This window comes from Rhopalosiphum padi, chromosome 1 (assembly GCF_020882245.1).
Source record: "Rhopalosiphum padi isolate XX-2018 chromosome 1, ASM2088224v1, whole genome shotgun sequence".
In the NCBI taxonomy this organism is placed as follows: Eukaryota; Metazoa; Arthropoda; class Insecta; order Hemiptera; family Aphididae; genus Rhopalosiphum; species Rhopalosiphum padi.
The window spans coordinates 38,972,009-38,985,258 of NC_083597.1; the positions used below are offsets into that span (position 1 = coordinate 38,972,009).

General features: G+C 26.8%; 1 protein-coding gene across 1 annotated transcript; it reads right to left on the bottom strand.

Annotated features, from left to right (window-relative positions):
• Positions 1 to 5,640: 5,640 nt before the first annotated feature.
• On the bottom strand, positions 5,641 to 7,446 carry LOC132931605 (myb-like protein P). The gene is made up of 2 exons (XM_060997483.1): positions 7,268 to 7,446; positions 5,641 to 7,171 (listed from the first exon to the last, which is right to left on the bottom strand). The coding sequence occupies exons 1-2, from the start codon at positions 7,383 to 7,385 to the stop codon at positions 5,760 to 5,762; spliced, it is 1,530 nt and encodes a 509-aa protein (XP_060853466.1). The 5' UTR covers positions 7,386 to 7,446; the 3' UTR covers positions 5,641 to 5,759.
• Positions 7,447 to 13,250: the final 5,804 nt, after the last annotated feature.

Here is a 13,250-nt window from a genome sequence, read left to right on the forward strand (position 1 = left end):
TATATTTATATATTTTATGTACGCGTACTGCAGCCGTCACCGCGTGGGTACACCTATATAATGTATTAAGACGCCAACACGTTTTGTCCATCATTATGCAATACCTATACTTAAATTCGGATTTATTATAGATTTCCACGGCACCGTCTAAAAACCCTACGCGCGGCGTGCACAGCGTAAAAATATGAGAAAAATAAAAACGTTAACGACGTTTAAAACATATATATATATATATATACGTGTAATGTGTGATACCGCGTCTCGACGTTCTAGGGGAATAATAATAAAAAAAAAAAACCATAGTTGACGATTTTTATAGTCGACAGATGCGCGCGTAGGTATACCGCATAAAAAAGTAAAAAATAATAATAAAAGTCGTACACGATAATTATTATTATGCTGTCGTCTTGGCACTTTAATGGGCTGATGCACATGCGTCCCGATGACCATCGTATAATAATAATATCATCAGAAATCAAAAAACAGAAAAAAATCGACGCGGCTTAAACGTCGGCGTGCGATCGTATAGTACATACAATAATAATATCAGGTCCATATTATTATATAGTGTGATAATATATATTATTATAATGTGCGTGTAGTTTATTCCGAAGGTTGTCTTCGGTGGGAATTGGACTGGAGTCGTAAAATTGTCACGGTTCGAATAGATCACGTACGACACACGCGGGCGGACGAGCGAGATGTACACGCCGGCCGGTCGCGATCGGCGTACACGATTATAATACGCGCGTAATACCCCGCCGTATACGTACAACAGCCATCGTTTAAACGGTAGAATTCGACGCGCATAACCGACTCGGTCGGGGGGGTTTACCTGACTGTGTTGTCCGCCGCCGCCGCTCAAATTTCCCGAGAGGGACGCGTGACGTACTGCGATAATAATTATACGGTACAGTCGCATCGTACACACACACACACACACACACACACACATATATGTATATATAGAGAGAGAGTTACCTGCTTGTAATAATAAAACCCTATTATAGCCACAGGGTCTTACGGGTGCTCGATTTCGGTGGTCAAATAGTACAATATGTATGTAGTGGGAAAACGCACGTATTACAGTTACGATATTACGGGCATACGTCGTAATAATATTATAATACGTAATAACGGACGGCCCGAGTACGACGATAATATTGTTATAATAATATACAGACAGTAGACACTGCTGTAATATTGTTTTATTGTTTCGGCCAAAATGTGACGATGCGCAGGTACAGAGGAAGTATAATATTCGATATACTAATAATTGTGGTTTAGATTAGAACGGTTTTAAACTGTTGTATTAATTGGCCGACACGAGAAATGTCATTTAATCAATACAAATAATAATGTCGATATCGGCGTAGGTACAGCTAGCTAGTATCAAGTCACTATTGAATTCAAAATTACATTTAAGAAATCAAAAATGAAAAGTAAAAACGTCCAGAAAAGTGTCACACGATTAGTGCTGAGGTCGCAACAGTTATTACTTTGACCAATAATAACAATGAGTGTGTATAGAAAAGTGCAATACTCGTAAGTGTAAAATAGAAATTATTTGTGTTTTTAGAATATTTATACAATATCTTTAAATGTGAATAAATAACCACATATTTTTAAAGTTTGTAAAATTAACGTCCATACATATGCGTATATATTATACAGTGCATACTTCAAAAATATTTTATTATTAAGTATTGAATAATCAATAAATAATTAAATTAAACAATCCGTTATCACTGTATTATTATAGTACTATGTCAGGGACATCGGCAAGTAAACTTAAATAATGTGGTAGTAGAAGACGTAGTTTATCTGTTTTCCAGCCTGATAAATTAATAACTAGATGTCTAGGTATTAAATTAATTAATAAATGATTATTCAGAGGTCACTCGGAAATTGCTGGCAAAAGTATAAAAAATAAAATAATTTGAGTATAATTTATATGAAAAAAACAAAATTTGGCAATATGAACGTGAGTGTCTGCAGTCAAATGTATTTTAAAAAACAAAACAAAATTAAATCAACTATAAAAACATTTTATAATGCAATCGGATAAGTATTGCAATCGATACGGATTTGTAATTCCAAAAAACTAATAGTAGTTTGGTTTAAAAGTTGAATAATTATTCAGATGTAAAAAATAAATAAATTTGAATAAAGTGTATGAAAAAATATCAATATAGGGGTACCCCTACACTACGGGCAAGTAAAAAAAAGAATTCGATTAAATGTAAAATTATGTTCTAGTAGAAACCAAAGACTTGCCAATCTATTCGGTTTTTTAAATTCAATAAATAAATTAATAATTGTTTCTCATCAATTAATGATCATTCGGATGTCATTTAGTATACAAAAATTATAAAGAATGAATAAAATATAATTATACATTTACATATTTTTTTTTAAGCACACCTTCTCAAATATTATTTATTGCGAAGTGCAGCTAGTGTGGGTAGTGTTCTTCGAGTGTATTAAAAAGTAAAAACCAGTTATATATACGTTTATTGTATAACCATTGTTTGAAAGATACCAGAAATTAATATCATAATGTTTCAGATGTTGTTTACATTGCAATATCGTGTGAAGACGTTTAAAAATAAACTCTGAGGTGCACAATTAAGACTTAATCTTATGTATACATCATGTAATACTTCATTGTTTGAACATACTATTAAATATTATATTGTTATCTATTCGTATTACAACGATAATGGAAACTTATACCCAACTCTTGTCAAAAAGAATTAAAAAAATTACTCAAAACTTTTGTTATCACTCACGTACCAACAATTATGACGGTTACAATTAAAAAGTTGAGTTATAAAATATAATAATAGGTGTGGTATCTATTCAATTGTTATTGTTTAATCAAACTGGTTTAATCGGAAAAAAAAAAATTAGAAAAAAAACAATTTTTAATCATTTATAAATTGTAGTTACGTATCCTTTGCAAACATATATCATATTATTTAAAGGTATATTATGTACATATGACCATAATACTATAGTCATTTATGAAATTTCAAAATAATAGAATGGATGATACGCTAAAATTAATAGCTGGATGATCGAATCGATAGATGTAAGATTAACTTTGTAAAGTTATTGTGTGACGCAACCATGCAACTAACGTTTTGAGTTAAGACTTTTAACTAAATGTTTTATTTTAGTCAATAAGATTATTAAATTTTAAGCGGAGCGATGAATGTGTAGTTTTTACAATGATGTATTTATTTTTTCCATCAACACCTTTTGCAGTACTAAAATTAGTAAAAGTACTTTGATTTTCACTTTTGGGGGTGGTTTCTGATAGAAAATTGTATTTTGTAAGTATTTTTTTAAGGGGGAGAAGGTTAAAAATAAATTTCCTGTACAATACAAAACAATCGGAAAAACTAAATGTTTCCGCAAATTTGGTTTATGAAAAAATTGATTTTCTTATTTTGTTGTAATTCAAAAAGGTAATTAATGAAGTCCAGAAATAGATGCCACCAAAAAATTAAATTGTCTTATAGTTTATTAAATGGAAAATGTATTGCATGCGGACTGAGCATGAGATTCACTTTTAAATATAAATATTTGATACATTTTTGTTGTACTTTTTATCATAAATAGTATTTATTATTATATAAAAAACAGTTAATACTTTACAAACAGCATATAGTAATAAGGCATAAAGTCAGTAGTCACTAGTGACATCTCCCCTTATCATAGTATTAATCGTGTAAGTCATTGTATGTTTTTACTTGAATTTAATGATAAATCGTTGTATACAATAAAAGACGATTTTGACAATTTATTTTTTTGGTTATAAAACTATTTAAATAATATTAAACTTTTTAACAAATGTTTATTTTTTTTTTTAATTTGCGATTATTTTAAAAAGTTTAATTATTTTAAATTTTTTTCTCCTAAAAGTACCAACTAAATTCAAATTTTGATGTAGAAACCTCCTTACAAATGTCTAATTGGAGCGTTTTTCTACTAGAGTCTTCATGTATAAAAAAAAAATAAATAAAAAAAAAACATTCTTCGCTCCACCCAAAATCTAAATCACGATCTATTTCAAATGATTATTAAAATCACGAGGATAAAATATATTTGACAATTTTTTTTTATATTTATTTGTCAGTCAGTCATAAAACAATATGACGATAATAATATATTGATATTTTTATACATATTCAAATTATTTAACTACTGATTTATTTGTTTTAAAGTTGTAATCACCAAAAAAACCACACCATTTGCACTTATATAAATCAGAAAAAATGGCGTTCAATGTGTGTTTTAATAATACAGCTTGGAGTGCATTTTTAAAAAACTACCCATGTAACATTTATGGCTTAGGCAATAAAAGATAGGTGAGTTTATTTTAATTAGACGTGCGATAACATAATCTTTACCTAAATCAAAACTAATTGTTTTTAGGTACCTACTCTAAAGTTTTGTAGTGTTCATTATCAAGAACATTACTTTTTTTTTTTGGAGTGTATAGAATCACTGAATAAATGATAAACTTAAATATCGAAACAATCACAATAGTAAAACATACAAACACAAACAAAACACTCAACAGTTTCTACTAGCCAACTTAATTGATAAGATTTAACCCAAGTCCACTAAATAAATATTATATTTTCATATTAAATTTTCACTCTAAAATAATAAAATGTAATTTAAAAGTAAAATTAATAGCAAATATTTTGTTTAAACTAAAGATAAAGCTAAACTAAAGAAAACATAATACGTCTACAACATTCGTGTTATTTAAAATATTATGTCAATATTAATTGTAGGTACCTACATTTACAAAAAAATAATGATATATTGAATAATAATATATCTAATACGTAAATTGTTTAGAGGACGACTGTATGCGCCATTATGAGACAAGGATGTAGATCAGCTTTAAATTTGCTTTAATTTTGTTTTTAAATTTATGTATATCGCTTAAGAGCATACTTAAATCATACGTATGTTAAATTAGGCGAAAATGCTATATTATGTTTTGGTAACCTTTAAGGGTTTAACCTTATTTTGTTTGTTTATTACAAACACCACTACATTTCTTATAAAAATATGTGTATCCCAGAACTACTGAACTACCTACTAACTGTTTTATAGTTGCACTCGAAAAATTTCCCTAGAGTTATGATAATTGTTTGTAAATTTGCAGATATATGAATATAAATCAGGCTAATCAAATGTGTTACTTATAAAATGCACTTTATATTGTAGTTATATTATATTATAATTTGTATGTTACATAACCTGGTACATAATATCTGGTATATTATATCACGCTTACCTATTTAAACAAAACAATTTATTTTACTAGTTTATTATAAAAATATAATATTATTAAAATAATATATTTATATATTGTTTCTATAATAAAATGATCAAAGTCAATAGTGATATTGAGCCATACGAATAAATAAATAATTTATGAAGATGTCCTTTAATTGTTTTAGTTGTTTATAAATTACCTGGAATCACAAAACAACTATATCAGCATTTTTTTTAAAATTGTTGATTATATTGTTTGAAAACGTGTAAGTCACTATGTTGAATCAAGTTCTCAGTTTATTAAAATATATTTATAAATAATATACATAATTTATAAATATAATATAGTATTACTTGTATAATGCTAATAATTTAATATGTTTACTATTCAATATTCTACTCTATAATAATATGTATACAAAATTAACATTTACAAAATCTGTAAATAAATAAATTTAGTATTTGTAATAATTATTGTTGCAAACAATTTGTTTCAAAGATGTTTGGATGTAGGATCCCAATGAGTGTTGGATGAAACGTTCGAGGTTGTTTTCGATTGCGGACACGACTTCGGGGCGGATATTGTTGTCCAGATTGAAGTTCAGACCATGTACATAGGCGTTAGTGAAGATCTTGTCACACGATTGTTGTTGTTCGAAAGACGATTTGTCAAAGAAGACTTGGATGTTGATTTTCTCAACGTTGAATTTTGTGGGAGGGATGGTTGTCCTCTTGCCGGCTGTCATGACGGTCAGAGCGGAAATCCATTCCAGATTGTCGAGAGCGAAGTCGTAACGCATTGTGTAAGAGTCTGGGGATTTCCTTTGGAAGGTCATCGATTTGAATAACTGTTCAGTGGCGGAGGCCAATTTCGAGTCCTGGAATCCAATGTTGGGCATTTCCATGGCGACGTTGTTTTCTTGCCAGATCAAGTCGAACAATTTGTTATTTTCTGTGTTCTGGAAAGCGATTGGTTTGCGGATTTCGTTTTTGATTTGGACGAACGCAGCATTTCTGGCGGACATCTTCACTTCGTTGGACACGGCTTTGGCTAACACTCCCAAAAATCTTTGTAGAGCTGTGTTGAACACCTGTGTTTCGGAACCGTCTTGGGTCTTGAGGTTAGCATCGGCATTTTGGAATTTAGCTGATCTGACCACGGAGTGTTTGTCATCATAGAATCCGGTTGTCAAGTTACTGTACACGTTGTTCATGACAATTGTGTAGTAGCCCGTACGAGCGTCGCGGACGTCAGATTTGAATGATCCGACGGTTTCGATTTGGTTGAAATGGTATTGTGCGAACATGGTATCCTTTTCGGGGTTCAAGTACATGTATTTCAAATTACCGTTGTCGAGGTTCTTCATGGTTGTGTTGTAGAATGACACGAAATTGTTTGCGGACAGTCTTACGGAGTCTCTGGCGACTTCAAATGCTCCGTTCAAGTAATTGACGTTATCGGCGATGTTGTGGTTGACGGCGATTTGCTGGATAGCGGCGACTTTGTCGGCGATTTTCTTGGCAAGTCCACTGAACTGACCACTTGTAGCTTGGTTTTGGCTTCCATACTGTTGTTGTTGATGTTGTTGTTGATGTTGTTGTTGTTGTTGTTGTTGTTGATATTGTTGCTGTTGATATTTCTGTTGTTGGTTTTCGTTAAAACCGAAATGGGTCTCGTCGTATTGGCTGTTTTGGTATTGACGGTTGGCAAAAGTCGATTCGGAGTTGTCGTCGTTGATGCGTTTGTTGAATTGGTCATTGTTGTAATTTAATTTAGAATCAACTGATTTCTGATCAAAATAGGTCGTGTCTGGATTAAACGATTCAGCACTATAATCTGATTGTTGGAAACGGGACCACTGGCTGCCTAAAATTAATAATTATCGGTAAATCATTTTTTTTATTATACATTTATAATACCTAATTTGCGGATAATGATTATTTTTTAAAAGCGTATACTTACGATTTTCATCCTGGTTGTCGTAGTTGTTGTTGTTGTTGTTGTTGTTGATTCTGTAGGCATTGACTCCCAGAGCCACGCCGGCTAAAAGAACGGATGCAATAACCAAAGAAGACTTCATGTTGGTTGTTCGACTGACACTGGTACCTCATCGTTATGGCTGGCCGGTATTTATATGCTGGTCGAGTATTAGAAACTTAGCTGTCAGCAATATGCATTGCGGCTATAAGCATATAACCGAAGAAAATATAAACTAAAAACATAGATTACCATAGTATAGTACATATATGCTCTGACCTATTTTATGATTAGCGATGAAATAAGCTAGTTTTGTTCGGTATACATTTTAAGATTACCTAAACATTAATTGTCAGTCAGAGTTTATTTTCAGTTAATTCAAAGGTATATTACTCGTATTATTAAAATACATTGAAATTAATCACAAAATACATGAATTTACAATATTTAATTCAATTTCATTAATACTATTTTTTAATAAATGAGTGTTATTCATTTGCTAAATTGAAAGTCGTGAACTATATGTTATTATATATTTCTAAAATTTCGGAAAATGGATACTTACTCGTATATGCATAATATAAAGTGTATTACAAAAATAAAATAATTTTTTGAAAGTTTAATTTTTTTTTAATAATTTTAAAATACGATTAACAATTTAATAAATAATATAAGTCTATAGTTATTATAAAAAGTTGTATTATGTATTATTATATCGGAGTATGTACAATCAATTTTTAAATATACATATTTACAACTTTACAAGTAGCAATTGACCTATACAAAATAAATAATCAAATTTTTCTTATTTAAAAATATATATTATTCTGAAAAAAAAACTAAGGTAAACCTACTCATTATACTAACCTATTAACTATTATACATATATACTACCATGTATGTTTAAGATAAAATAAAATACAATTTTTTATTTCTATTAATATTCATCTATAGTCTATTTTTATTATTTAATATTTTAATAAACTAATAATTTCAGCTTTCAAAATTATATTTTTAACTCCATAACGCAATATTCATTCATCCTTTACCTATTTAGAATTATTTATTATTCATTTAATATTGGGTTCACGAATAATTCTAATTAGAATTACTTGTGAACCCAATATTAATTTAAAACTTTAGTGTGTATTTATTTCAAATTTTTCTATTGATTAATTACTTTTAAGTGGTAAAATGTTTGTTTAATTCCATAGATTTTACTTATTTTCATTTTTATTTTTGGATTATTTTGTTTAAAAAAATGTATGTTCCGAATGATTTTAATGTAATATATTAAATATTAATTAGGTAGTACAAATTATTATAACATTTAAAAAAAAAATTATCCATGAAAATAATATTAACTTAATGTTAATTTATATCTTATACAATGCAATAAAAATCAATTTAAGAATTTTGAGAAAATTAAAATAAATTATAATTTCATAGTATAGGTTATTTATAAAATAACGTCTATAAAATACTTATTTTATAAGTATAGGTACTCCTTTTTTAATCAAAAGTATTAATACTATAAATGATTTCAATGAAATTGGAATTAAACTTAAAACTATCAATACCATAGCTAATTTTAAATATAATCATACAATAAGTACTTATACATTTTTTTTATTTACAGCTTCACCCATTATGGTAATAAGCATAGGTACAAAATAATAATTATTTTTGCTACAGAAGTTTAATTACAGTACATATTATGTTCATTATATGTTGTAAAATAAATAATGGTTCGTAATAATTGTACATGTTAAACTTATATTTTAATTATCTATGATTAGGTCAGGTTAACACAAAAACATCTTCGTAAAAATAACTTCTGTAAAATGTCATCGTAAATTTTTTTTAAATAATGGTTGACTGACACAGAAAATTTTAGATATGGGTGATAGTGATTGTATTTTATAGTTCCATCTATTGAATTACAGTCAATAATAGTGTATAATCATTAGCGTGCCTAAGTTAAATTTAAAATATTGAATAAAATAAGTAATAATAAAAAATAAATATATTTACAGATGAGGTTAGAAAAAATATTTTCAGGGTAGCCTATAGTGGCTATAGTCTAATATATACGAGGATATAAGATAATAATATAATATAATATATATATATATATAAGAATCATGACAGAATGTTGCACATGGTGAAAAAATTCGATTAAACACTAGCGACTAGCCTATTATTACTTAAAAGCTGCAAACATACACAACCTTACAGTTTACACATTTTAAAAGTGAATGGAACTGAAATAATATTTTTTTTATTTGTTTTATTTAATTTAATTTTAGTATTTATCGAATTTATTGTAATTAACAAACCAGAATTTCTCTGGTTGGGTATATTTTTGATATTTTTATTAGAGATATATATTTTGTACTGGAAATATTTCTACGTATAATCACCACCACACTCTATGGGAACGTAAAACGAATTACGATAGAGTTTAAAATAAATGTGTTGCACTAATTGTATAATTATGCATATTACTTTTAATGATTATATAGACATGTTAAAATATTTTAAGCTACTTTAAATTCAATTATTATGTATATTTTATTTACAGAGAATATCTTACAGGTCTGTATACATATTTTACTATTTTTATTTAGGTAGAATCCTATAATTTAACATTATTCTGTTAGCGTTTAGCCTCTTTTTTGAAAATTTGAAAATTAAATAAATTTATTAATATTAAATATTTGGAATAAATTTCTTTTACTAGAGCTAAATAAACATAAACATATCTCTATAATCTCCATAATAAGACATAACGTCTTACTTTCATAGAATTGAATGGTACTATTGGAGATCATTGTTTTGAGTTAATTTATTTTATAATCTTAATTCAATCGATCGTATTTTACTGTACATTCTTAACTGACAATTAGACGAAATTATACAACTAACTTTTCTCGGTCACATTGCAAAAAACAATAATTAAATAATTCGAAATTGTCAAATTGCCATAAACACTGATTTTAAAATACGATGACTAATAATGTCACCATAAAAAGTAATATTTTTTAAATAATTATAAGCCGATTATATCCAATCTGAGTGAAAATGGTTAATTTTAATAATATAATTAAAATTAAAATAACACAACTATTGTTATATCAAAACTATAGAATAGATTAAGTTAAAAATAGAAATTATTTATCTGCAATTGATTTTTATATAATATTAAAAAAAATATTAGAATATTATGCATATATAGGTATTTAATAGTAATAAATAATAATGGATAAATCAAATGTATTATATAATTTTTTAAGAATTTGCATAAAATAATAATATACAGATTTTATGTATTAGATTTTATATATTAAGCAGAACGACGAGTGTGTTGATATTACAAATTCCAATGATAGGTTTTATATATTACGCCACATTAAGGAGCAGTAAAAAAAAACTTTTTCAACTTTAAAATTGATTTCTGTCAGCAAATTATTTCAAATTAAAACAAAATTAAATTGTTGATGAATTTGTTTTTATTTAAAAAAAATTTGTCTCTCTTTATTGAATTTTTCTACAGCCAATTTAAAAATTATTGAATTGTTACATATTTATATAGTATACAATAGTCAATTAGACATAATATGAGAGTATACACATGATCGAGCGCAATAATATCTCATTGAATTTTATTACCTTAATTAGTACCTTAGAATCTAAGGCTTAGATCATTCATATCGATTTTGTGTGTAATAAATGATCTAGGTATCAATAATAAAATAATTTGTCACCAGGTTGTCGTCATTTCGTAAATCTAAAATTAGTTTTTTAAATAAAAATAATATTATTCCTTTTTAACAAAATTTCTATTTAACGAATTTTTGTAAAAACCCCTTAAAGTTCATCAAATAGATGTTCTACAGTATTTTAATATATAAGCCAATTTATAATAGTGTACGGTACGTTTGTATACCAAATTATAAGATTATAAGTTAATAATAATAATATTTATAATTAATAATTATAATTTATTTTTAGTTTATAACTTAATATACTTGATGTTTATGGAAAAAATAAGTTTGACCTATCGTAATATTAGTAAACAATTAATTACTGATAGCAATATGAATAAATTATGAAATATTCTAAAAAATTAGAATGATTTTTAGAAAAATAATCGTTTATCATTCTTTAAATATGTATTTAAAAATAAAATAATATTTAATCAATGAATTTAATATTATTTTAATTTTATTATGATTAAAAACAAAATCTTAAAAGAACCAATTAAATACCGCCTAAATTGTTTTACGTAGACTACATTTTATACACGACACTTGATGTTTATAATAAACAATAATGTATTCAGTTTTTTTATACATCTTATTTTTCTAATACATGCATAGTTTTAAATTGTAATATTATAATTATTTCTTTTAAAATAATTATGTTATGAAGACATTTGGGAAAATATTTATACATTTAAGCCATAACAAGTGTAATTTTATGTTATTATGTCTTTAATTCGTGGTGCTACAGGTTATCAAGGTGATCATAGAATCTGTTTTAAAATAGATTTACAATAAGCATATTATCATATTCGTACTATTACGTTAATACAATGTTATAACTTAAATACTCTTAAAACGCCTATTGAAATCTCGATGCATCGATAAACAATATACAGGATGATTCTCCAAACATGCCATCACTCTTGTATCCTTTATTTTTTCAATTTTTAGGGGTTTTGGAATTTTTAAACATTGAAAGATTATATTTTCAAATACTTAAAATGTTGGTAAATTATATTTAAAGATTATATCGTTTTCAGATATTTCCAGATATTTTATACTATTGAAAATCTTTTTTTTTACTCGAAAACTGCCGTTTTCTTCTGTAAATTGTTAATCAGATAATTGTTTTTGAAAAATAAGTTGATGCATTTAAAATCAATATTTATACGAGTATTTTCTGAGTTACTTATTTGTATATAATATAAATAATGGTCTTTACTCCTGAGTAATGGTATTACAAAAAATATAAATAAATACTTACTATATTTCAACAATTTATACAAATTATATAATTTTTTATTAATTGTATTTAATATAATTTAAAACCATTGCGGAATATCTGCCTTATAAATTATAATATATTCTATATAAATTATTATGAATTATATTATTATCATAAGTATCTAAAGGTTATATCAATTTTGAAAATACTTTTTCAAATTTCGATTTTATAGGATCAATATTTTCAAAAAGCGAAATTCAATAGAAAAAGGTAAATATGATTTGAAAAAAAGAAGTTAGTACCACCTTAAACTGCAAGAAAATTCTAAGTATTTAAAAATATTGTTTTTCTTTCTTACATATACTTAAAAAAAAAAAAAAAAAACAAGAATTAGAAAAATGTATATTGAAGAAGAAAACATTACCATAACAATAAAATGGATTTGCGACTTTTATATTTTTTTTATCCTCCTAAGTGTACCATTTACTTATTTATGTTATTACAAAAATACGGAAAACGAGGATCGATTTGTCATTGTATAAAAAATGAAAACTATTTTTTGAACATTTTATATATTTGTTATATATTCTTATACTTATTATTCGTAGTGCCGAATTGACTTCATCTACTAAATATCATCCACTTAGACATATGCAGCTTATTGTTAATCTAACGCACATAGCACATGCATAAATGTAAAACATTTTTGAACTTTCGTTATCAACTTAATAAGTATAATATCTTCTGACAAGTATTGTTCTGCTTTGTTCATCGTCAATTAATTTCAAATCCTAAGGATATTATTATGTCTTAGACTCGTATGTGACGAATAATATGGTGTTAAACGTTAAGAGATAATATGATCGTTTAGATCCAAACTTTTATCTTCTCCGCAACGACGCGTCCGACAAGTGTCCGCGATAACGATTGATAAAACAATATTATTCAATTGGAAGAGGCAATTGAGACGTAAGAC